The 25731-nt window shown below is 46.7% G+C and overlaps 1 protein-coding gene across 1 annotated transcript; it reads right to left on the bottom strand.

Annotated features, from left to right (window-relative positions):
* Nucleotides 1-335: 335 nt before the first annotated feature.
* LOC134434176 (serine/threonine-protein kinase PAK 1-like) lies at nt 336-4949 on the bottom strand. The gene is made up of 5 exons (XM_063182857.1): nt 4812-4949; nt 4011-4110; nt 3413-3609; nt 1944-2081; nt 336-558 (listed from the first exon to the last, which is right to left on the bottom strand). Exons 1-5 carry the CDS (start codon nt 4887-4889, stop codon nt 466-468), a joined length of 606 nt encoding a protein of 201 aa, XP_063038927.1. The 5' UTR covers nt 4890-4949; the 3' UTR covers nt 336-465.
* Between the last annotated feature and the right edge of the window lie 20782 nt (nt 4950-25731).

Genomic DNA, 25731 nt, shown 5'->3' with positions numbered 1-25731 from the left:
GAAACCATACAAAAAAAGCCATATGTGTGACTTAGTACCAATAAAAAACAATTGGTAATTCAGAAAAAAATGTTGAATTTTCTGAAGAGGTCAGAAGGAGGAGAATCTTCCAAGTGAGTTGATGTTTCAGAAACTTTATTAATTACAACTCTAATCTATAATTGTATGCTACAAATCTCTTTAGCAACCCTACTCTACATTCCTACTCTAAATTGGTAACAGAGATAAGATCTTGAGATGATTGCTATGTTCTCGTCTCCTAGGGTTAGGCTTAGTCTTAGGTTTAGGCTTAGGCTTAGGCTTAGGCTTAGGCTTAGGCTTAGACTTAGGTTCAGGTTTGGGTTTAGGTTTAGGCTTTGGCTTAGGCTTAGGGTTGGGGTTAGGGAAAGGGTAAGGGAAAGCATAAGGGATAGAGATAGGGATAGGGTTTGGGTTAGCATTTAAGGTTAGGGTTAGGTTTTAGGTTTAGAGTTTAGGGTTAGGGTTATTCGTCTTCTTCACTGAGTTGATGACTTGTGCCAGGATGAATGGTGGCTTGGCTGAAGTTACAAATGGATGCTGTCCACCGGAAAAAAAAAATAAAAACAACAAAAAAACAAAGAACAGTGAACCATTACTTTCCAAGCTCATTGCTTCAGGGACTCAATCAGGATACATCAAGTTCCTGGAAAGACCCAGAAAGAGGAGCAATGGGACCATCTGCTCCCCAGTCATCCCCAATGTGCAAGACCTTGCCATCACAGGCAAACCTGGCCCAGAATCCCACTCATCTGTTTATTGTGATGTCTTCATCATGCTGGGATTTTTGCCCTGCCAGCGCTCTAGAAATGGTGCTTTCTGTCCCGGGGTTTTCTTCCTTTCAGGAAACTCCAATGACTCACATAGGTCCCTGCCTTTGAAAGACAGGCACTGTGCTGATTCCCACAGGGACAGAAAGCAGTGTCTGCCTTTCCATGCCCTGCCCCTCGTGTGCTGGATGGCACCTTCCTTCCCAGCAGGGCCAGCCCAGTGGCACTGGGCCCTGCAGTTCCCTCTCTGCCACACAACCTGGCAGTAACCCTGGCACAGTTCCCGTCTGCTTGAGCGTGCCAGGCAGCAGATGGGGCTGGGACAAGTCCCTCCCAGCTGTCCCTGTTTGCATGGCAGAAACCTCTGAGGGTGGGCTGGGGGGCACCAACCAGGGCCCCTCAGAGGCTCACAGTGAGCCCCCCACAGCCCCTCCTGCCCACAGCCAAATCTCTGACCCCTAGGCTGGGACTGGCTTCCTTGGGTTCCTCCACCACCATTTCATGTCTCTGTACCCTGCATTGCTCTACTTCAATTCTTTTGCCCTTAGATAAAACTGAATTCTCTACCAAATCACAAAAGAGGGCAACAGACACAGTCAGAGGACAGAGCACCTCTCCTCGCAGGAAATGCAGAGGGAGCTGGAGTTATTCAGTTTTGTGAAGGACAGGCCCCAGGGAGACTTTATTGCCACTTTCCAAGACTTCACAGTGGCTTTGAAGAAAGTGCGGGACATCTTTTTTAACAGGGCCAGTTACAATAGGATATGGACAAACATTTTTAAACACTAAGGGCATCTAATCAGAGTAGGTCTAAGGAAGAACTTGTGTACTCAGAGCATGGTGCCACACTGGCACATCTTGCCCCAAGAGCTTGTAGGTGCCCCATCCCTGCAGCCATTCCGGCTCCGGTGGCAAAGGGCTCTGAGCAACCTGATCTCTTTAAAGATGTCCCTGCTCATTGCAGGACACTTGCACCAGAGGACATTTACAGGGCCCTGCCAGCCCAGCCCAGTCTAGGATTCCTCACCATTTTCATTTGAAGAGCAGCAAGAGTGGAGGTGAGGAGGAAGGGGGCTCATCTGCTGCCTTGGGCTTGAGTGGAGGAGGAGCCCATCCCTCAGAGCCTGTTTCACCTGCAGCCCCTTCACATTTTACCTGCAGGAGCTCCTTGGCAGACCAGCGCTGCTCCTCGTCTGTCTGCAGGCAGCAGCTCAGGAAGTCACGCAGCAAAGCCGAGAGGAGCTTGGGCTGCTGCAGCTGTGGAGTCCCTACTGTGGCTATCAGGTATGTAGCCTGGAGAGAAAGGAGACACCAGGCTCCACCTCCTGCTTTCACATCTCTAAGGCTCTCCCAGATCCCTTTGTTTAACCTCTGTTCTTCAGTGGCAGTTTCTGCCCTGGCACAGACCCAGAGATGACTTTCTTTACCAACCAAAAACCCAAACCCCGATGCAGCCACAGCTTTTCCACCATCCTGCAGATCTTGCCTTGGCAGCTGATTTCATTGCCTGACCTAGTTAGTGGGAACTACATCAGCAAAAGGACATTTGCTTCTCTGAGGATTCATGCCAGCTTGAGATGGTTTTTGGAAGAGGGACTTTGCTATACTAACTAATTTCAAGGGTTAAGTAGATGAAAGGCATCTCTGCATCTTGTTGGTCCTTTAAGCGCACGTGCCCTAGAACAAAACTCATCAAGCTTTTTGTGCTGTTCTTGAAAACAATGGGAATTTGAAGAAAAGAAAGGAAATTCATCAGTTAATACCCAGGTAGGGAAACAGACCATGACAATCTCCTCTTCAACACAGACACATTAAGATGCCTGCACAAATGTATTGGGATGAAAATGCCTGCTTGGGCACACAGGAGCCACTTGCAGCTCTGTCTCTCAGCAGTCTGAAAATTTCAGCTTCCCATTTTTGCAGCCAAAGAAAAATTGTCTAGGTCAGAAGAAGGAGAGGTTCCATCCCTATGGACACCCTCTAGTCATTTGGCTGCTCAAGTCAATGCATTAATGGTAGGCCCATGCCAGAAAGTGCCAGGAAAGAAACAGGAGGTTTTGGCAGGCTCTCCACATCACCAGGCTCTGCCTTGGTGACGTGCAGAATGTTGCTTGGGCTAGGAGAGAAACACGGTCACTGAGTGTTTCAGCAGCACTGCACAAGAAGCAGAAGAGACTCTGTGCATTACACCCTCATGCCCATGTTTTCCAGTGAGAAGAAACTGCACACAGGGTTAGGTTCCTCTCTAAAGACCATGGTTTTAGAAACTTTGTTGGGTTTGGGTTTCCTTCCTTCATTTCTGGAAAGATGACAACACTTTTAAGATGCTTTTTCCCTGTTATTAAGGCCATCTACACAGACAAAAGAACTGGAACCACTAACCCAAAGGAAAGTGTTGAGTGAGAATGGAGTTTGTTTGGAGTTTGTTTGCATGTGGTAAGGCTTGAGTTCCCCCACTGATGCAACCAAAAGTCCAGCAGATGCTGATGTGTTGCAGGGACATTTGTAGGAGGGGACCTTGGTGGAAGTAGTTCCAGCAGATGGCAATGGGATTTTGTCCAGTGGCACACAGGACATGGGACAGGTGAGAAAGACAGTGGGATCAGTGAGTATTTGCTCCTTACCGTGCCAGAACTTTTGCCCAAGTAAGGAGGTTCTTGTTCTATCATTTCAATTCCCACAATTCCAAAAGACCATATGTCCACTTTGGGGCCATATGGTTGACCTGTCACCACTTCAGGCGCCATCCACCAAGGAGTCCCGGTTACCGAGCACCGTCTGCTCTGCTCAGGGGTGAGCTGAGTAGCGAGGCCAAAATCAGCTGAGGAGAAAACAAAATACTGGTTTTATCTGAATTCTGTGCAATTAGGAAAGCAAGCAAAAGAATTCCCCAGTAGAAGTTTGAAATTGCTCTGTGGAATCTCCTGGCATTGGCGACTTTAAAAATCCCCCCATGTTTTACACTGCCTCTAGCAGTGGCTTTTGTTCTTTGGAAACTTTAGACTTGTAACTCCCTCCCTCTGGAAGGGACCCACACAGAGCAAGGCCACTCTTGACTGCTTGTGGCTCCTTCTACCTCTGTGCACGTTGCAACTGTGCCCTCAGCTCGCAGCAGGGGTCCCTGCACTGCCACCAGCACCATGTTTGGGGAGCTGGCAGTCACACCAAGCAGCCCCACACCCACATCCCTGGAACGCTGCCCCTCACCAAGAATATACTGACCCAGTTTGACAGAACCGTCCGTTCTGAGAAGGATGTTGTCACTCTTCACGTCTCGATGGATCACTTCGTTTGCATGAAGAAAATCCAGTCCTTGCAGGCACTGAGCGAGAAAACAGAAACAGAAGGGCAAAAATGAGTGATGTGCTTTCATCACACAAGGAAGGAAACAAAGAATCTAAAAGATTCCCTCTCCAGGGGAATGGGGAGTAATGGCAGAACAGTCATGGCCACTGAGAGGAAGAGCTTGCTGCTCCAACACTTGCAGAGCAGGACCTTTCTGAGGAAAGGCACGTCAGCTTTTGAAAGAGCAACAGCACCTGCTGTTGTAGGCTGTCCCCTGCCAACCAGCCAGGATGACTCCTGCTGCAGCGCATGTGCTCAGAAGCAAAGAGCATTCTGGCTGCACTCCTATCCTTTTTAGCTGAGCACTGAGAGAAACGAGTCTCTCTCTTCTTTCTTTGCTGTTTGTTTCAAATCCTGCCACCAGCACCTTTGCTTTTACAGGCAAGGAATGCAGTGAAGACAGACTCCAGGCAAGCATTTAGAGAGGCAAGGTGGAGAACAGCAACTACAAATACAAGAGACAGAGCGAGAATACAACAGCAGGAGATAAGAGTACTGGCACTGAGTACAGGGAGTGCAGGGGCATTGGCAAGCCTTTCCCTTGAGATGCTTTTACTTGCCCATAGCATACCAGCAACACAGAAACAAAGCTCGGCACAGGAAACCTCTCCTTTTCTGAGCCCCTGTTTCCCAGACAATCCTGCCCAAGCCCTTGGAAACACAGATGGGATTGCTGACCTCCCAACTGATGGCTGCCATCTCATCTTCAGACAGGCAGGTCTGGCTGACGATGTCGCTCAGGACACCTCCATCCATGTACTCTATAACCAGCAAGAGTTCCTCGCCCAGAAGGTAGCTGAAAGAAGGAAACAAGGGGGTAGAGATGAACATGCATGGCTACGTTGATTTTTTGCTTCCAGGTTTCTTATTTCCAGATGCCTTTGTGACAAGGACAGAATCAAAGGAATAGACATTCCCTCTTGGCTGTGCATTATTTGCAATCAGTGCAGTCTCATAGAGAAAGACACATCTGTGAAAAAGGAGATGTCTTAGATGGGCAGCAAATGAAAAGTGCAGTTTAGAGAGAGCCCAGATATAAAACATGCCAGGCATGGTGTTTCTGGAAATAAGCACCTAGTCTTCCTGGCATGCATAGCAATGGCAAAGAGGGGCAACAATCCAAGGGAAATCCACTTTAGGATGGTTCATCTGCACTTAAGAAACTTTAAAAAATCAATCCCACATAAATGTGGAGGCAGTGAACTTTGAGGCTATTGAGTTAGGAAGATACAGCTGATCCAGGTTTTGAATAATTTTGGAGTAATTATCAAACTAGGTGTGCCAGGGAAGACTCATGCAGACAAGATGCACTCTCTTCTCATCCATTGGAGATGAGTAGAGAAATATGAATAAATAAAAATTAACAGCTTTACTTGCTGCCACTGACCAAAGTGGGTTTTTAACCTCTCATGTTTGCTTTATGTAAACACACATCCATGGGATAAGACCATGACCTCTCACCTGTCTAAATAATTCACAACATTGGGACTCCTATACCTCTTCATGATCATTATTTCATTAAAGGTTAGCTCCTTCCTCCTCACTCCTTGAAGATTTATTTTTTTTATTGCCACCTAAAATGACATTGAAAATCAGTAACTTGAGGGGTTGGTGGCACGAGACCACAAGGCACGTGAAGCGAGTGATTTTGCAATGACACAGCTGAGCTGTGCCAAACTGCCTTGTGATTAGGCGCTGCAGTAATCAGGAACTGACATTCCAACAGCCCATTTCTCTGCTCCCTTGGGAGCCAGTTACAGGACACGTGGGGCCACTGACATTTTGCCTTGACCACTTGGTAACAACGGTGTCTCAGTTATCACCCACAAACCTCTGACCACACTCTCTGCTGCTTTGTTTGGGACTCAGAAGAAGGAATCCATGCCTTAATACTCTGTGGATACATCTTGTGATATGGGCAGGGCTTAGGGCTTTCAAGGACGCCTTGCAGATCTCTCCCTACGTGCAGTTCCCAAGTGCAGCACTGCAGGTGGCTAAGGAACTACCAGTAACTTTCAGATGGATTTGCTGGCAGCCAGAAATGAGAATTCAGGACTCTGAGGCTGTAGCCCCAAAGAGCAGTGAGGTGCTCGCAGGCACCACCTTTGTTTTAGCAATGGAGAGCGAGTGAGCGCGTCCTTCTCTGAAAGGAACCGCTGCCCTCCGTGCCTTCCTTCCGGCAGCTGAGGAGGACAAAGTCCCAAATGTGTTCTGTGGGCTGGCACCAGTCTGTGCTTCTTGTGCCTTTTCAGCACAGCTCTGCCCAAAGCTCCAGCCACAGCTCACACCAGAGGGGAAAGCCCTCGAGTGCAGCAGAGCCTGCAGGGGCTGTTGACATTTACCTCTCCTCCTGTGGCACTGTCGAGTGCTCTATAAACATCTCCAAAAGTCCTAGAAAAAAAAAACAGAAGCAGAGAAAGGAGAAGCTGTTTAGATCTTGCAGTGAAAGCCAGCCCACACAGGAGATCTCTGCTGGAAGTGTCAAAACCTGCAGGATGCAGGAGGGCTCTGCCAGAAGGGAGATGATGCATTTTCCTCTCAAGTGCATGGGCACTGGGCCTGTTCCTGAAGCACTGGGGTCCAATTTCTAAAGGGAGTTAAGTCTTTCCTCTTGGGTTTCACTGTCTAAACAGTGTGGTTCCTATCCTGACCACAGAGTGTTTCCCTCTTCAGTCCAGGGGAAAGAATTGTTCCTGGGAACTGTTATCTCACAGCTTTGATAGGGCATAGGTTGCTCTTTCAGGCAAGCAAGTTTCTTCTCTTTTCATTAGTGTGCCAGTATGATTTTGAGACACACAAAAAATGCTAAAGAAATTAACACAGAGCTGTCCCACACTTGAGAGACAAGGAGACCTTCCAGGTCCTGTTCCTTGATGCAGGCAAGACCTCGGTAGCAAGGCATCTCTGACAATGCCTTCTGAGCCCACTCACAAATTCTGAGCAGCATTGAGAGATGGGACGATCTATCCCCAGTGTGTGATCATCTTTGCAGCTGTCCTGACTTCACGCTGGATAGACATTCCACCCCAAAAACACCTGGCCCACGGTTGTGCAGGAGTAACTGCTGTTGGACTCACCCGCTGCCAATATAATTCAGATGCGTGTATTTCATCAGGGGATTTTCAGTGGTGTTCACCATTCTCCCTGAGGGAAACAAAATGCAAGATGCTGACTTTAAAGCAGAGATCCCAGCTTCCAGGAGATACAAAAGGCAGCCCCAGCGCCTGGAGCTCTGAGCCCTTTGTGGTCGGCTGGGTAACAACAACCACAACCAGGCAGACAGCCCTGCAGCACAGGTGGCCAGCACAGAGACTGATTTGTACAGTCTTTTGAAGAGTTCTCTTGACAGGAAACAAAGCACAGGGACATACAATCCCAGGAGGGGAGGACATCTTCCCCACCTTTCAGCAGTTTGCCAAAGGAATGCCTTCCCATTTGTAAACCAGAGCAGCTCCAGCTGTAACCGATCCTGACGGGGCTTTCAATATCAGGACCCTGACCTGTTTGTGAGCAGGCTGAGCTCAAAGATGCCCCTCTCCCAGCTAAGGAAGGCTCCAGCCTCTGCAGTCCCTCCAGCCCTCAGGGACAGGGCAGCGACCACAACAAGGCTGGCAAAGCCCAAGCGTGAGCACTGACAGGCACTGATGGGAAGAAGCCAGAGTCAGCCTGAGCCCCAGACAAGCTGTTGCCCCCATTCAGGACACAACAGGATGGGCTTTGAGATCAGCCACACCGAGGCACAGATCAGTGCCCTTTTTGTCCCAAGAGGTGATGGCAGACACAGAATCCACTGGGCTCTGGTCTCAGCCCCACCAGGTCTCTTATCTGAGAGCACAGCACTGGCAGCTGTTACGGGCAAGAAGCAGATTCATTGGGTTGTGCTGCAGAATCACAAAGGGCTTGATGTGTTTTCCTAGAGACTGATCTGAGCAGGGCCTGGGCCAATGGGTAGGATTCTAACAGTCATGGGAAAGAGTGGGAATCAGGTATGGAAAAGTGCCATGGATCTGAGGGATATACCATGGCTGGGCTGGAGGCTCTCTCCTGAGAAATGCCTGCAGTACAGTTTTATCTGATCATGCCACTTGGATGTGTCTCCTGGACACATCTTGATAAGCATAAAACTAGAAGATTAAATAAAGTTTGTTTTCAAAGTCTCTGTTTTTTCTTTGGCGGCACATGGAAAATACCTTATGCTCTCTATTTGTCCTGTAACCTGATGTTCTTTCAAAGTAGTTCTTATTGACAAAAAGATAGCATTCTCTTATTGACAAAAATATAGCATTCTCATGAAAATAAACTGCAGATGTAGTAGTGGTAACAGTAACAGTCATAAAAATGACATCAGTAAAACGTGGGGTAGAAGGGCTCCTTCAGGATGGAGAAAAACACAACAAAAAACCCCCACCAAAAATGAACAACAGAAAAGCAATCCCACCCCACCCCCCAAAAAAAAAAAATCCCCAACCAAAAAGACAAACTCCAAAGTCAGTCCATTTCTGTGAAGTTTTTTTGCTGTGATGACTGGTTGCTAGTCAGGAGTCTAAGGAGAATTTAGGAAGCTAAAAATTCTGTTCAGTTTGGCCACTAGCACACAGGACTTGCCTAGATCATTTGCTAGGTCACAGCCTTCTGCTGATCCAAGAACAATCGCTGCTTCAGCCTTTAGCAGAGAGGGAAGCTCAGGCAAACCCAAGCCAGTCCCAGGTGCCCTCCGAGGCAGCAGGAACACCCAGAGCTCTCTCGCTGCCTCGGAGCACAGCACTGCCTCTGGGGAGTCCTAAATGGCCCTGTGACACCGAGCTCAGGAGGAGCATTTGGTACAGCTCTGCTGACACCTGCACACAACACTCTGTCCCTCAGATAAGAAACACCCCAGACGTACCCAGCAGCTCCAGGTACTCCTCCTCAATCTCCTGTTCCCGGGATGTGCCCGAGCCTGAGTTCCCAGGTTTCACAGAAGGGCTTCCTCGAGGTGATGCTGCTGCAGCAGCAGGTTCAGGGCCCATGATGTGCTGGACCTGGAGCATTTCTGGTGGGCACTGTTCCTGTGCCTCACTCCTAACTTGGGGTTCTTCATTGCCACACATTCCCTGCAAGTCTTTGCAGGCTGCCCGGTGAGATGTCAACACTTGCACCTCAAGTCAAACAGAACAAAGCAGTCAGACACTACAGCTTGTCCCTGTCAGCCAGGAGTCATCGACTGTGAGGAAAGGCAAAGAACAGATTGACAGGGGATACAACAGCTTGTTTCAATCCTCCATCTGGGTCACCAAGTTCCACTGTAAAAACACCTCAAGAAAAAAGGAGAGCAGGAGCAGGCCAGCAGGAATCAATTTGGATGACTGCTGGCCAAAAGGCCAAAGGACAAGTTTCACTGTCCAGGGCAGATGTTGAGATTCAGCACACCGGGAAATGTCCTTCAGAGTGACTGTGATACACACACTACAGCAGCATGGCACTCGGAGGCATGGCCCCACTCCCTGCTGCTCTGCACTGGAAAGGCAAGAAGGGCAGAAACCACCAGATTGGTGACTGCAGTGGCTGCATCCCTCTTTCACTCACTTGGTTTTGCAGAGACTGACGGAAGCGATTAAGTTTCTCTCTGATGATTTTCATTTCTTCCTCCAGCTGCTTATGCCTTGCCTTGATCATACTGTGAGCTGTCTGAAGCTCTGCATCCAGCTGTTCCTTCATGTTCTCTAATAAACAAAAGAGAGGACATTTCATGAGTGGAGTGGCTGCCACTCTTTCATTCACCTGGTTTTGATGATCGCCCCTCTGCTGATGGAGATTCTCCTCTTGAATTCTTCCCATGTCTTCCTTGTTCTTTCTCTTCACTGCCATGCTGTCACTCTGAGCTTTGGGCAGCTCTGCTTGTGGCTCTGCCTTGATGTTCTGTACACACAAAAGCAGAGCAAGGGACTAAGAGCTGCCATCAGGCTCAGCTCTTTTCCTCTTGCAGCCTCAAAATCACATTTATTCAGCCCCTTCTTTCTGCTTCCCTCCCCACATCTGCCTCCATTGCAAACCTCCTGTCCCAGGGCTGATTTCTGCAGATTGCAAGGCTCTGTGCTTCCATTGCCTGTGGGACTCCTGGCCTCCTCAGTCCCAAGAGCTCTGGTTTATGCCCCCTCCCTGCCCTTCCCTCTGTGCCCTGGCCAGTCAGGCTTACCTGGCCATTCTCCTGTGGCTCTTCCACCTGCTGCCTGAGCTGCTCTTCCTGCTCTCGGGCTGGGAACAGGTCTCCCTGAGTCTGGCATGGCAGCTCAGATGAGGCACTGTGCTCCTGCTCTTTCTCTCGAAGCATCTGCACAGAAAGCAGGAGAAGATGGGTTTCAACTTCCCATACGCCCTTTGTGGGCCAAGACTCACAGACTGCTGGGCTCACACCTTCCCAAAGCACTGTGCTGCTGCTCTCCTGGGTCGTTCTCTGCCCAAGGGGAGGCACAGATTCCAAAGTGACCCTGGCCCTACAATCAGGGGCCATTGGGGACTGAAGCTCCAACAGCCTCTCAGGCAGCTGACAGGGAAGGGGTGGCATTTCTCAAGGGTCTGGTGAGGGCCTCCCTCTGCTTCTGCCGTGTCCTGTTTGTCTTTCAGTAGTGACTGACTCCCTGCCCTGTCCCACAGCTCCATCCTGGCTCTGCAGGGGCTTCCTGGGTGAGCTCACTCCTGTGAGAGACACTTCTGGAGTTCACCTTCTCTTCAGGCCTGCACCAGCATTCCTCCTTGCTGACATCCACACTCTTGTTAGAAAACCGGGTCATTCAGGAGATAAGGATGCACGCAAAGATCTCTGATGGAAGTCAGAGAACCTCTATGGCCACCTCAGTATATGGAGGAGGACCAAGGTGTTTCTTCTCCCTCTTTTGTCAACGGAGAATTCTGACCAGCAGTAACAGAGTTTCTCATAAGGGCCCATTAACGAATGCACGTACACAGCCCTGGGGATGCCAGTGAAGGAAACCATGTGTCATGTATGGCATGGCATGTATGACCAAAGTCACCAGACCCCAGCTACAGCATGGGATAGTTCCATTCCCTTAAGACATGCAAAAATTTAAAGGACAAATGAAGGCTTCAGGTCAGAAAAGGCTGGAGTAGGAAAACATGAGGGGAAAAAACAACCATCTCTGGAGGGGGAAACATCTCTGCCTGCTCAGGATCAGTCAATGGAACTTGTCTCTACTTCTCTCCTGAAGGGATGCCTTTGCATCTTCCACTGCTTTGGAGCAGAGCCAGAAAGATTAAAATAGATAGATAGACAGATCTCACTTTTATCATCTCTCTTTACTGAGCTGTAGAATTTACATTCTTTGAATGGAGAGAGATATAATTCTCTCTCCTAGGTTTTTTTTTAAGGGAAGGTAGTGAGAAACTCATAGAAGGAGAGAAAACAATTATTATCTCTACTTGCTGTTTTTGTTTTTTAGTACATGAAGAATGTGTTATAGTGATTGTTTACTGAAAGTGATTTGTTAATTGGATTTTAGAGATAGTTGTTTAGACTGATTAGATAATTAGATAAAAGGCTGTGTGGAGACAGTCACGAGTTTTTCTTTCGTATGTTTTTAGTATAATATCTCTTTAGTATAGTTTTAATATAGTACTAGTGTAATATAACATAGCTTAATAAAGCATTTGTTTAAACTTCTAAATCATAGAGTGAAAGCACATTTTTCGCCACGTGGGGGTCACCCTGAATCAATCCTGTCCTTTCTGTCGCTACACACATCAGCACTCGGCAGCAGTGCCCCAACCAGCAGCCATCCTGAATTTGCTCTCCTGTTGCTTCAGCAACCCACACTTTTGGGGAATCTGGAGCATGTCGGTCCTTATGGAATGCAATCAGACCCAGAGCATTGCACTGGGAACGGCTCTCTTTGTGCATCTGTTCTCGGGCAAGTTCTTCGCTTGGACTCGCCCACACTGATGGTGCTGAAGTGGCTGGAATCAGAAATGCAGCCCAGCCCCTCCCAGCTCCTCTAATCTCTGAGCACCAGCTGGAATGCAAGGGCATTGATTTCCTACTCAGTTCCCAAACACAGCACACACTGATTCCCTGGGCAGCCAAAAGACACGGGAGCTGTTAACTTGAAAAGGATGGGCAAGCCCTACTGGCTGGTCTGGCACCAGAACTGCTCGTTCTGCACCAACATCCCTGCCCCAAACTACGTGTTCTTGTGCAAAAATACTGTATTGTCCAGAACTGCCTCCTTGAAAACTAAAATTCTAGCAGGATTTCTGCCAGTGCTGTAAAAGTGTAGGAAAGACTGAGAAAAAGCTCCCTTGCTCCCTGGAGAAGGAGAAATTGCACAAGGCTTCTCCTTCTAGCAAACAAACAAATCAACAAAATATGAAAGTGTTACCCACTCCAGTGTCTAAAGCACTTGGATGCAGTGAAGGGATGTCTGGCAGGGAAACAGCCCTCGTGCTGAGCATTGGCTCTATGGATCCAAGGCAGGGATCTATGGCAGTCTGCCTGAAGGTCCCTCATGAGCCCCCATTGTCCAGGCTAAAGCTCCCTCAGCACCTCCTCCCTGGCCTTGTGCTGCACCCCTTGCCCAGCTCCCCTGTCCCTCTGTGCCCACGCTGCAGCCCCTCCATGACTTTCTGCTTCCCAGGGCCCACAGCTGCACACAGCACTCCAGCTGTGGCTGCAGCGCTGCCCAGCACAGGGCCACGCTCCCTGCCCTGCTCCTGCTGCCCCACTGCTGCTGGCACAGCCACCGTGCCCTTGGCCTTCTGGGCCCCCTGGCCCCACGCTGCCTCATCTTCAGCTGCTCACGGCTGCCAGCCCTGCGTCCTTTGGGCCCACGCAGCTCCCCAGCCACAAAGGTGCCCATTGCACTTCAGATACAGCAGGCACCATTGCAAGATGGCCTTCCTGTTCTACCACCTCATGTTCCAAGTAGATATCATAAAGTTTGATAGGAATAGGATTCTAAGTCACTCTGTTTAAATTAAAATGATCTAATTCAACTGTACAGGAAATCACTCTTAATTAAATTTTTCCTATCTGCTGTCAGCAAGCATCGTTCTCTTTTCAAAACTCGTTTTTTAGTTCTTCAAACTCTGAGAAGGAAATTCAAAAATATCTATTGCTGCCTTTGTTACTTTTGTTTCAGGCATGAAAATGGATTTTCTTTCAGCGTCCCTAGCTGGCCCTCTACAGTCTACTGCTACTGGCCAAGCTCACACCTTCCTCTCACATTCTTAAGCACCAGGAACATGAAATGTTCCTTTCTCACTCACCTCAGGATCTTCAGCACTGCTGAATACACGCTTCAGGTGTCCTGTAGTGGGAAGGGAAAATGAACCAGCTTCTGTCAGAAAACTGCCTGGGCTGCTGAATCCCACAGAACAAGTCATCCCAAACAGAGATGATTTCCCATTTCACAACATCCCTCCAGGAGACACATCTCATTCACACAGCCAGCAAGAGATCAGGACAATATTCTTGGCTGTGCCTACACTTTGGCCTGTTTAGCCAGTAAATGAATACAAACATGACCAAGAAAATGCAAATTCTTCTTTAACACTCAATGCTACTGTTCTACCAAACACATAAAACTGCTTTTTAAATCCTCTTCTTGAGGACTTTTTTTTTTTTTTTTAAATCAGTTGCATGCACTAATTCTCATCAACTTGCTTGAAACAGTTGCCTGAAAAAGCTTCCCCAAAATCCCCCTGAGCTGTGGCAGACACTCACTGCTTTAGAGTTTGCATTTCCTTGCAAAGGGAATCACTATTTAAACATTGGGTAAGAGGTCAAGTTAGAGAGTCAAATCCTTTCATGACAAAATTTAAAAAGAAAGAAGCTTTCTCTGAATTCTGGGAACAACTGCAGAGTTTTTAGAAGCCCTTCCAAGAAGCTCTGCCAGTCTACATTTTCAAAGGTGTCTTGCTTGTCCCAGCAATCTGAGGAAATGACAGACTCTGCTGCCACAGACTCTCCCGTGGAGGGAACAGAGCCCTGCAGGTTCCCCTGCAAATGCTGCCCCTGTGGCTACAGACACCCCCTTTTAGCTGAACCTCTTGACAGGAGCTTTACCAAACCAGTGGCATCCTAATGCTCTTTCTCTTTCAAAATCGGAAACTCAGCCCCCAAGAAAGAGCAGGAAGACATACAAAAGCCACGTTAGTGTACACCCTAACCTAAGCAGAAGGGAAAACTCTACTTACGTGCAAAATGTGTAAGGTAATACACGGAAAAAGAAATGCCATAGGCAGCAAAAGCTGCTGTGGCCAGATGGTGAAACATTGTCATTTTTGAAGGTTAGGTAAATAATAAAAAAACAAGGCTCTTGTCAATGGGCAGCTACCCACTGACAAATTCCCCAATGAGGAAAGTTCTCCTGATGTGAGGAAGGCCTAGGGCTGCTCTGACACTCAGGCCTTCCGTGCACCAAGGCAACCTTCTGATGTCACTACAACAAGGTGGCAACCATGCCCTGACATCACAAAGCAAACGCTCCATGTTGGTCTGTGAACTTATGCCAAGCAATAACCAACCTTCCCTACAGCAAACACAAAAGAGCCTGGATACTACTTCTCTGTCACAAAGCAGCACAAATTCCCACGTGGGCCAAACTCTGTTGTTCAGGGATCCAAGAGGAACTCCACGAGTGCCCCAAGCACCTACAGCCTGTAACCCAGCTGAGCATTCAGATGGGACACAAGCAAAGGAAACCAGACCAAGAAAATGGCTCACAGCATTGCACATGTGAGAAATGACTCTCACTTTTAAAATTTTAAAGGTTTAGTAAACCTTAACAAAGGACTGAATAAGGAAAACTTGCAGCATTGAGAGTCTCTGTGACTAGCTGATGTGCTGCTTATCTACAAAAAGTATGCACTGCCTTTTATACCCTTAGCCACTCCAAAAGTTTTGTCAGTCAGCTCTTTCTCTGCTGTCCATTGGTGGAGATTACTTTCCTGCATCCTGACTGGAGGTCAGGCGTTGTTACACCCTGCCTGCTGGTCACAAGCCAGCCCTCCCCAAATGCCCCGACTACCAAGGCTATTACAAGGGGGACGGGAAAGAGGACTATGGGAGGATACATTACAATACCATCACTGCACATTTAAACATCCACATAACATCTGCTTCTTAACTGTCAGACCCAACCATTGCATTACTTGTCCAGAACACACAGAACCAGGAGAGAAGCCACTGTTGGCATCACAGCTAAAATGCTTCCTAACAAATCTCCCCACATATTTGCACCTTTATTGGACATGCCCAGGTCTCCGGTGTGTGTACATCTCTGCCTCTCTTCCCCTTTGGCAGCAGTCGAACTGGCAGCATCTGCCCGCCAGCAGCAGCTGCTCCAAGCTGGGAATGCCACTGGCGGTGCTGATTTCCAGAGGCTTCTGTGTGCCAGGGAAAGCCAAGGCAGGAGCGGGTTGAACGGTGCTGGCGCTGCTGCTGCTCTGTGCTAGAGAGCCCTGGCTGGGCAGGGCACGGTGCCCACTGCGCTGCGGGCTCCTTCTCCTGCCACAGCTGGGCACACCTGGCAACAAGGCATGACAACCTGTGGGCAAGCCAAGGGGTTTCTGGGGCTGCACTGCTCTGCACACACCCAGCACACCTGCAGCACACAATTTTAACCCTTAAACAGGTAAACCAAAGGGAAACAGCTGGAAAAGATTTCATTTCAACCATTCTTTATGCTTCCATAGAAATGACCAAAATGAACAGTACCGAGCGGGGCCGATCCACACTGCCAGCTCAGTGTGAGAAAAGAGGCATTACTTTATTTCAGTGCTGGGTGCATGGGAGTCACTGCCCTGAAACATGCACACCCACGTGTTAGTATCCATGGAACTAAGACATTACTTTCATTACTTTTATTCATTACTTTGCTCAAACTCACAGGCTAAACATTCTCACAAAGTATTTGACATGTTTAAATCATTTCCCCAAAATTACTGACATTTAGAGTAGGGGTCTCTTGAGGGTCTCTGCTGGCCATCTGGTGAACGTCCCATTCCTCAAATTCTCCTCCGACGGTTAAGAGCCTTCTTCTCCTTGAATGCATTGCAGCTACCTCCTCAGTAGGCTCACTTTCTTTATTCTCAAGGCTAAGACATCCACTTGCACACATTAACCACTGGTGTGAGGGAAGGTACGACTAAGCACTTATTACAGCGACCTGATGAAGGTCTCCAGGGTGAGAGAAGTGGACGAGAATCTTAGTTCATGATCAGAAGGCTGGATTTATTGATATATGATATATAATACATTATTACTATACTAAAAAGAATAAAGAGAGAAGTTGCAGATGCTGCTAAGCTAAGAATAGCATAGAAAAGAATGAATAACAAAGTTCTGTGTCCAGCAGAAAGCAAGGACAAACTCTCCTGTGAGCGGTCAGCAAATCCAAACACTCACAGAAGACCAATCACCACTGCACCTGTTGCATTCCACACCAGCCGATAACAATTGTTTACATTCTTCTTCTGGGGCCTCAGCTTCCCAGAAGATGAACAAATCCCAAAGAAAGGATTTCTATGAAATAATGTCTGCGACAAATACTGCCTGGTAAAGCTTAACAAATTCACAATTTGTTGCACGTCAACTCTTCCCCAACGTCTCCTGTTCCTTCTCTGGGAATCAAACACAAGCATTTTGTGATCACTGAGCCCCAGGCCACCTCCAACCCTCCTGTCACCCAGCAGCCCTTCTCTCCTCACAAACAGCAGGCCCAGCAGTGCCTTCCCTCACTGGCTCAGTCACCAGCTGCGTCAGGAGTTCTCTGTCACACACTCCAGGACCATCCTGGACTGTTTGCTCTCCGCTGCACTCTGTTGCCAGCAGACATCCCCACCCTGTTCCATGCCCCTTGCAGAACCCTGCACCTGCTGTCCATGGGCACCTGGAAGGGGAGGCACTCACGGCAGAGAGGCACCAGCTGCACTGGGCAGGAACCAAAACCCTCTGGCGGCACAGCTGCTGGCCTGGGTCTGGCACAGCTCTGCACGCCCCACTCCTCACGGGCTCTGGGCTGGAAATGCAATTGCACTTTCTGCCTCATGGAGAAACACCAGGGCTGCACAAACAACGGCCAGCAGGCCACATCCCAAAGGCACTGCAGCATGGAGCTGAGAAGGAAGAAGACCCTTCCCCAATTCCTAACCGTACCAAAACCACCATAATGGGGACTTTTAATCTTCTGAATGTAGAGTTGATTCACAGGGTAACAAGGGAATCTTCCAATGGAGTTAAAGTTTGGTAGAGTTTTTATTCTGAGTCCTACTCAGACTGTTGATTTGAAATTTTATTTTAAAATATTTTTTAAAAGGCTGTGCAGTCGTATGGTTTTGTTCTAATACCAAAATGGCTAGATGAAATGTACTGGAATTTTAATTACATCCAAACTGATTAGTCTGTAAAAGGTTTCCTGCAGAATAGCCACTAAACAAGAAATGAAAATCTGTGGACTGTTGAATTTGCAAATTTCTACTAAACTTATCAGACAATGAGGCATTTTTAGTTAGATCATAGAGCAAATTAATGCCTATGGATAATTTGATTTGGATAAACCTGTTGATTTCAAATTTAAACTGCCAGCACGTACTAAGTGGAAATCTGAATACTCACTTCTATGAGCCCTGAATTATTAGATAGTCATTGTTTGCTATATTAACAAAAATTAATATTCTAACTATTTTTTTTACTTACAGCCAGCTCTTCAACACTCTTTGTAACATCTGTAGAAGTCCATCTAAAAATCCTTCATTTTTTGCCTCACAATTGTCATGAGAAAAGACTACCGAAGGGTTAAAATTGCTGAGCCGGTTGGGAAAGAAAGTCTCCTGCTTATCTAGTGTGTTCACAAGTGATGTTTGCAGAACACACCATGCTGTACTCGAAGGGGGCATGCTGCCCTTTTCTGGACAATTGAACTGGACTTTCTTCCAAACTCCTGACCTGGCTGGACTGAGCTCTGGGGTGGTTCCCCTCCGCTCCATAAGAAGACCCCTCTTGCCTGTCTTCAACCACCGTGATGGACCAACAGAGATGCGAATCCCCTCATCAAGGAACCAAGAACCCCTCTGGCACCCTATTGGCACCCCCATGGCACCCCCATGGCACCCCCCCGGCAACCTCCTTCCAGAGACTGGGACTGTACTCCCTCCCAACTCAGGGAGGGGGAAAACTTAACGTACCTGTGAGCATTCGGCCATGAAAACAATGGACTTCTCCCCTCCATGGAAACCTAATTTCAGTTACCTTCCCCCAACCAAGAACAGTATATATATTGGGGTTCGGCCCGACTGTCCTTTGAGATCTCCCCAAGACGTGTACCAGCGAGTTTCGGCGGCGGGACCCCGAAGACATCACATTTTGGTAGCTATACCCCATTCCCTGACCTCTTTCCTCCCTTTTTCCTTGTCTTACCCTTCTCTTCCCCGGATCCCCTAACCAAACGCATATTTAGCTGTGGTTATAATCAATAAATTGCACCTTGTTGATTTGTTACTGCAAAACCCCCGTGCCTCTTGTTGGTTATTTTTGCACCCAAAAATCATTCGTCGCCCGTTTATTTCAGGCGGACCTTCTCATAATTGGCGTCACGGACAAGGATTCCAACAGCCAGTGAGATTTTGCAGGTTTTGTGTAGTTTGTAACCTCTCACAGACTACACACGCCAAAGCCACATCTCACGCTCAATTGAGCACACAGGCTCCGGAATTGACACAAAAGATTTTTCGGTGCAAAAGCAGGGGAAATTGTTACTGTCATTTCTGATACTGATTTTACCGGCACGGACACTGACACTGATACTTCTCCTGATCCTGATATTGATGCTGTTACTGATATTGATACTGATATTGATACTGTTGTTGTTGTTGTTGTTGTATTTGAATTGAATCTGAACCTGTTACTTTGTTTTTGAGCTGAATTTGAACCTGTTACTGTTTTTATACTGCTGTATTTTGTGTACCTGGACTGTCTAAAAGGGAAGGGGCAGACTTGAAGTAATTAAGCAGTGCCTTTTAGACAGATATTGTCCCTTCACCTACACAGGGAGCGAGGGGCGGCGCAGCGAAGGCTGAGTGGCTTTTCCCTGTTCTAGGTTTCTGGTCCCCTCACAGAGAAAACATTTGTGTGTGTGAGTGTGTGCGTCTAGACTGTCTGGAAAGGAAGGGACAATCTGAAGCAATTAAAACAGTGCCTTCCAGACAGATTTGGTTTCTTCAGCTATCTAGGGAGACAGAGTGGAACAAAAGTCTGTATGATTGTGTAACTTGAGTTCGCAAATCAGCTCCCTGGTATAGTCCTAGTCCCTTCACACAAAAATGAGTGAAAATCTCAATCCTAAAGCAAAAGCTGACTTTTACACCTTGCTTGTTAAATACCATGCCAAACCATCATCTGGCGGAGAAACTTGGGCAGAGAACACTTGGTTTAATTTGGAAAATGTCATTGATAGAATATGTTCTCTGCAACATGAATCAAAATTCAAAATGGGTAAAAATAAAAACATTCTTTGCTCAGTTCTTGGAGCATGTCTTACTGCAGCCATAGAAAACCGCTGTAAACGGAGAACTGAGGAAATGGTAATTATAGATTCCCTTCAAAATTTGGTTGAAATTTTGCAAAAACAGTTAAATGAGGACAGAAATGATATTTACACACTGCGAGCTGCTCTTAGGGAAGAACACACCAAAGCCATACACAAAATCAACTCCTCTACAGAGGAGGAAGAAAAAGTAACACCTTGCATTAAAAAGATTTATCCTTACAAAGAACTCGAGGCAGTAAAACAAAAAGAATCTGAAACAGCTAAAAATTGTGGGGAACATTGTTGTCCTCATTTGAGACCTTTTATTAAGACTGAATATAATTACATTAATGATGAAGACATGGATCCCCACATAACAACGAAACAAACACCATTCAGCGCTACCGAATTAGCTAAATTGAAAAAGGAATTCGGTCGCCTCCCCCACGAATCAGAAATGGAATATGTGTTCCGTGTTTCTCTCACTGGTGGAGACCAGATTAAGTTAACTGAACAAGAAGCCAGTGGTTACTGGGGACACGGTGTTTTCCTAACAACAGGAGATAAGCATGATGCCTGGTCTCTAACACAACGTGCAGCCTATTGGGCCGGGGGAATAAATCCCCTGGAAAGGGGTGATCCCCTAGCAATTGCCACTACCCCTGACCAAATCCTAGAAAGTGTACAAAAAGCTGCATGTTTGCAAATGATCCATGAGAAAAAATTAATTCCTGGTTTTGAATCCCCAATGCAATTGCCTGTGAAGGCTGAAATTATGACCCCTTTAATTCATGGGCTTCCATAAACATTGAAATCAACAGCAATCACTATTCAAAAAACAATTATGGCTTTAAGCCCAATAGATAGACTGGACAGATTTCTTAACAACTCCACTGATCAGTCTGAGTTCTACTGACACTGCACCATCACCCTATACACCAACACAGACCCACACAACACCATCTGATACATCTAGTAGCCGTAAGGTTTGGACATGGAGTAAGGCAGCAGTTGATTTAATAAACTATTGTAGACAGTATGGGCCTGTAAAAACCCTGGAAGAAAAATCTGAAAAAACAAAAGGTGTCCGATTTATGGGAACTCCTAACACTGAAAACACAGAACCAGGAAAACAAATTTCCAACAGACAACGCTGGTGGATGCTGGGAATAAAAAAAGGGGTTCCCCGGGACATAATGGATGGTTTACCACTTGAAAAATTTCCGAAAATCATAACTAACTGGAATTTTAGGAGGTCAAATACCCAGCCCAGTGCACCGATCCCCCTCCCTCACCAGAAATTAACGAACACTCCTACCAGTACACAGTTCAGTACACACAATACATCACAGTCTTTCACACAGAACACAGGCAATCAGCCAAAGTTAACCCTTTCACAGTCTCTTCCTCGAAACCTGGGCAGTGAGGCTGCATCTCAGCCTCTCCCACAGAACACAGCCAGTGAGCCAAAATTAACTCTTTCTCAGCTTCTTTCTCAGAACTTGGACAGTGAAACCCTGGCTGCGTGTCTCCTAAAAAGCACCAGCAGTAAGCCGGAAGTAACTCTTTTGCAACTTCTTTCACAGAATCTAAGCAACGTAACTGCCCACCCGCCCGTGCCCCAAATCACAAACAGTGAATCTTCACCAACAGAGCTTTCGGGAAACTAATATCTCCACCGCTTACAGGTGAGCGAAGGGGTGGAGATTGGGTTTATTTACGAAGGCTCACAAAAAATAAATCAGGAGACATGTTAATTACAGCAATTACGGGTCCTAAAAAAGTTCTGGTAACCTACATTGTTGATACGGGAGCCCAGATCTCCGCACTGACACATAGAGATTTCCAGAAGTGTGGAGTTGTTCCAACAAAAAAGCAATGCTGCGTTCTTAATGCTTTAGGAACCATAGAACCCATGAATGTTGCTTTAGTCAAAATAACACTCCCTGGAGAAGAAAATCAATTGATTATCAAAATGGTAATTGGGGACATACCGAATAATCTGCTAGGGATGGATGTCCTCTCAGGAAGATAGTGGGAAGACACTGAGGGTTTCCTCTGGTCTTTTGGCACTCCACAACTTAACATTAGACTGCTTCAGACCGCACCCGCACTGCCTTACAGTAAAACAATCAATGTGAAACAGTATCCCTTGCCTTCTGGAGCTAGAGAAGGCATCAAACCAGTTATTCAGGAATTGCATGATCAAGGAATAATTGTTAACACACACTCCCCATACAATTCACCCGTGTGGCCAGTCTGAAAGCCTAACGGGAAGTGGAGGCTTACGGTTGATTACCGTAGGCTGAATGCCAACACTGACCCTCTGACTGCAGCAGTGCCAAATTTAGCTGAACTGATAACATCAATACAAGAAAAGGCTCACACAATCATGGCAACCATAGATGTCAAAGACATGTTCTTCATGATACCTATACAGCCCGAGGACATTGATCGCTTTGCATTCACATGGGAGGGACAACAGTACACATTCACCAGACTCCCTCAGGGATACAAACACTCTCCCACACTAGCACATCATGCTTTAGCAAAAGAATTACAAAAACTACCTAAACCTGACACTGTAGCTGTGTACCAATACATTGATGATATTTTGGTAGGAGGGGAGGAAATTAAAGAGGTGGGGGATCTCCAGCAGAATATAATCTCTCATCTGGAGAGCCTTGATTTAAAGATCCCCTCAGAGAAAATCCAAAAGCCTTCTCAGGAAGTGAAATTCCTGGGAATTTGGTGGCGATCTGGCAGCACATGCATCCCACCTGACACTCTAACTTCTCTAGAGCAGATGAAAATGCCTGAAAACAAAAAAGACCTCCAGCAAGCCTTAGGACTGTTAGTATTCTGGAGGAAACACATCCCAGATTTCTCAATCATTGCTAGGCCCCTTTACAATTTACTGAGGAAAGGAATCAAATGGGATTGGACTCCTTCTCAGGAGGAAGCACTGCAGTGACTGATTTTTGAAGCCACTGCACATCAGTCATTGGGGCCCATCCATCCTAAAGACCCTTTCCAAGTGGAATGGGGATTTGCCTCCTCAGGGTTATCAATACACATCTGGCAGCGAGGTCCCGAAGGCCCAACAAGGCCTGTCAGCTTCTTTTCCCGTGGTTTTAAAGATGCTGAAAAAAGATACACTACCTGGGAAAAAGGATTGTTTGTTGTTAGCTTAGCTCTCATTGAAGTAGAGAAAATCACACGGCAGCAAGCTATCATCTTGAGAGGTGCCTTCAAGGTAATTAAAGCTGTCACAAATGGGGCCCCTCCACCTGACGGCACAGCCCAAAAGTCATCAGTAAGGAAATGGTATGCTCAAATAGAGTATTACTGCAATAGTTTTTCTGTCACAGAAGGTGCTGCAAAATTCTTAGCAATACAAAATACTGAGAGCCTAGATAGTAGCCAAGACAAACCGGCTTCTGTAATAAAAATAGCACCACCATTCTCACCTGAAATAGCAACAAACTGTTGGTTTACAGATGCTTCCTCAAAGCGGGAAGGAAAAATTTGGAAATATAAGGCGGCTGCCTTACATATTTCATCTGGTGAAAAGGTCATCACAGAAGGGGAGGGCAGCGCTCAGGTAGGAGAACTCATAGCCCTCTGGAGTGTTTTCCAGCGTGAGGCACAAAACACTTCTCCTGTTTACATCTATACTGATTCATATGTGGTATACAAAGGCTGCACTGAGTGGCTCCCTTTCTGGCAACAAGAATGGCTGGGAAGTTAACAGAATCCCAGTGTGGCAGAAAGATAAGTGGAAAGAAATCCTAGAAATCGCCAGTAAAGGAAACTTTCTGGTTGGTTGGGTAGCTTCTCATCAAACAGATGGAAACCAAGCAGGTGAATGGAACAACAAAGTTGATGAACTAGCAAGGCTTAGCCCCCTTAAAAGAGAAACTATTTCAGAGGATTGGAATCAACTGTTAGAATGGTTACATGTAAAAAGGCAGCACACAGGTGCCAAAGATCTGTACCAGGAAGCACACACCCGCGGCTAGCCAGTCACCAGGGAAATGTGTAAAACATGCATATCGGCCTGCGAACAGTGCCGCAAGCGACTGGAAAGGCATCCTTTAGAGGATGACCCTCTGCATTTAAGGAAAGGTAAAGGCTTGTGGGATGCGTGGCAGATAGATTATATTGGTCCTTTTAAGAAATTAGGAGGTAAACATTTTGTGTTAGTAGGAGTGGAAATTGTATCTGGGTTAGTACAAGCTGATGCTTTTAAAAGGGCCACAGGTGAAAATACAGTTTTACTTTGGCCAAACCCACTTACGTGACATGTCGCTGGGAGAATGACACAGCTAGTCCATTAGGACTGAGAGGCTTGGTTTACACATTTAAGATAAACACTGTACCAAAACCCACACCGAGTGCTGTAATTACACTCTCTCAGACCCTAAGTGCGAGCCGTTTTTCTGACTTCACATCCCAAATGGCAGGAGCAGCAGGGAACTCCTTCGAGTGGCCCTGGTCTCAAGCCTTCCTGCAATCCACCGGATCTATGGGAGATGTCACGAGTCTGAACTTAACAGTAGTTACACATGAGGATATGTTGTACACCAGACAAGAATAAGAAAGATGCAAAACCTGGCAGGTTCAAGGAATAGTGGGTGAAAAAATTAGTGTTGGGAGCCAAATGGTTAATGGGTCTAATTACAGCAAAGCAAGGTCAATCAGTGTTTCCACAGATTGGGAAAACGAACAGCAGCAAATCTGCACGCACCCAAGCGTACGGGATTGCTGGTACAGTTTCACATTAACCGGCACTACAGAGGTAATTTGTCTCTGGGCCAAGGATACTCAAGGCCTTTCTTTTAAATTTGTAATTAATGTTGAAACCACTGTTCCCACTGTTGCCACTGTTACCACTTCACCCATACCCCCGGTCACACTCATCCCAATAATTTTCGAGATTGGACCTTATGTGATCAGGAAAACTGGCCAACAACAAATATTGTTCAATCCGGCATGGTCTCTCAAACAGGTCAAATTGCTAATGCAGAACAATGTTTCAGATATTGAACCAGCCTGTTCTCCGTCCCTGCAAACCTCTTTTGAAGGCTGGACCACTTGGCTTCGGAAACGAAGCTCTTTTAAGAGAACACCAAGGGATGTGACCGGTGTTGTGGGTACAGGATTGGGAATTCTGAATAGCATTGACTCTGAAGTACTAATGAACAAATTGGCTGCTACAACTAGGGACCTGACCGGATTGCAGCAACCACTGAGGTCATCTCTGTCAGCCTTAGGGATACACCAGTGGCTGCTGTCAAACATTTTGCCAAATTGGGAAAGAGTGAATGTGGATGATCACAAATTGGTAATTGATGCACTTAGTGCTACACAGAACAATGTTTCCTTAGCCCTCAGCTGTATCCAGGCACAATTGTGGATGCAATCTGTCTCCGCTGCAATTATAAGAGAGGGCGAGGAAGGCACCTTCCCCACAGAAATTCGGAAAATAATCTGGGACAGTGCCACTGAATTTGAAAGAGAATTCCAATCCTGGTGGAACCTGGTGAACTTTACCTATGATCCCATTTCAAACACAGCCACTGCTTTTGTCCTAACCATACGCAATGCCTCTGTACATTTGGTCTTCCCTGTTATTGCATTAGGATTAAACCATGACGGAGCTGTTCTCTATCCTACTGAACATAGGGGATGGGCCTGTCAGGTCGATGACAAATGGCAAACTGTTAACCTGGAAACTTGTATTGTCCGAGAACAGCAAGGGTTTATCTGTGAAAGCAATGCAATTGCAGCTCAGGATATCTGTTTGGACACAGAGCAGAACATCTGTCATTTCGAGATTCGTCCACATGAGGATACCCAGACAGTTCTTATATACATAGGCAATGGCTGTGCATGCTTTAGAACAACATGTGATTCTGTCTTTGTAGAAGATGTTGTGGTAGATGCAAAGAATCATTCAAATTTTTGTGCTTGTAACTTTACTAAGATAGTAGGACGCAATTTCTCTTATGAAGCTCCAGTTACTTCTCACCACCTACTGCAATCCAACTATACACTGATCCAGAAGCTGATGCCCA

This window comes from Melospiza melodia, unplaced genomic scaffold (assembly GCF_035770615.1).
Source record: "Melospiza melodia melodia isolate bMelMel2 unplaced genomic scaffold, bMelMel2.pri scaffold_32, whole genome shotgun sequence".
Taxonomy (NCBI): Eukaryota; Metazoa; Chordata; class Aves; order Passeriformes; family Passerellidae; genus Melospiza; species Melospiza melodia.
This window is presented reverse-complemented; position numbering and strand designations above follow the sequence as displayed.

Excerpts from the sequence above, each read along its gene's own strand:
- LOC134434176 (XM_063182857.1), bottom strand. The coding sequence starts at position 4,889 with ATGGATGGAGGTGTCCTGAGCGACATCGTCAGCCAGACCTGCCTGTCT. Across the intron at positions 4,111-4,811 it reads TGGCAGCCATCAGTTGGGAG|TGCCTGCAAGGACTGGATTT; the intron begins GTCAGCAATCCC and ends TTTCTCGCTCAG. Across the intron at positions 2,082-3,412 it reads TGGGCAAAAGTTCTGGCACG|GCTACATACCTGATAGCCAC; the intron begins GTAAGGAGCAAA and ends CTTTCTCTCCAG.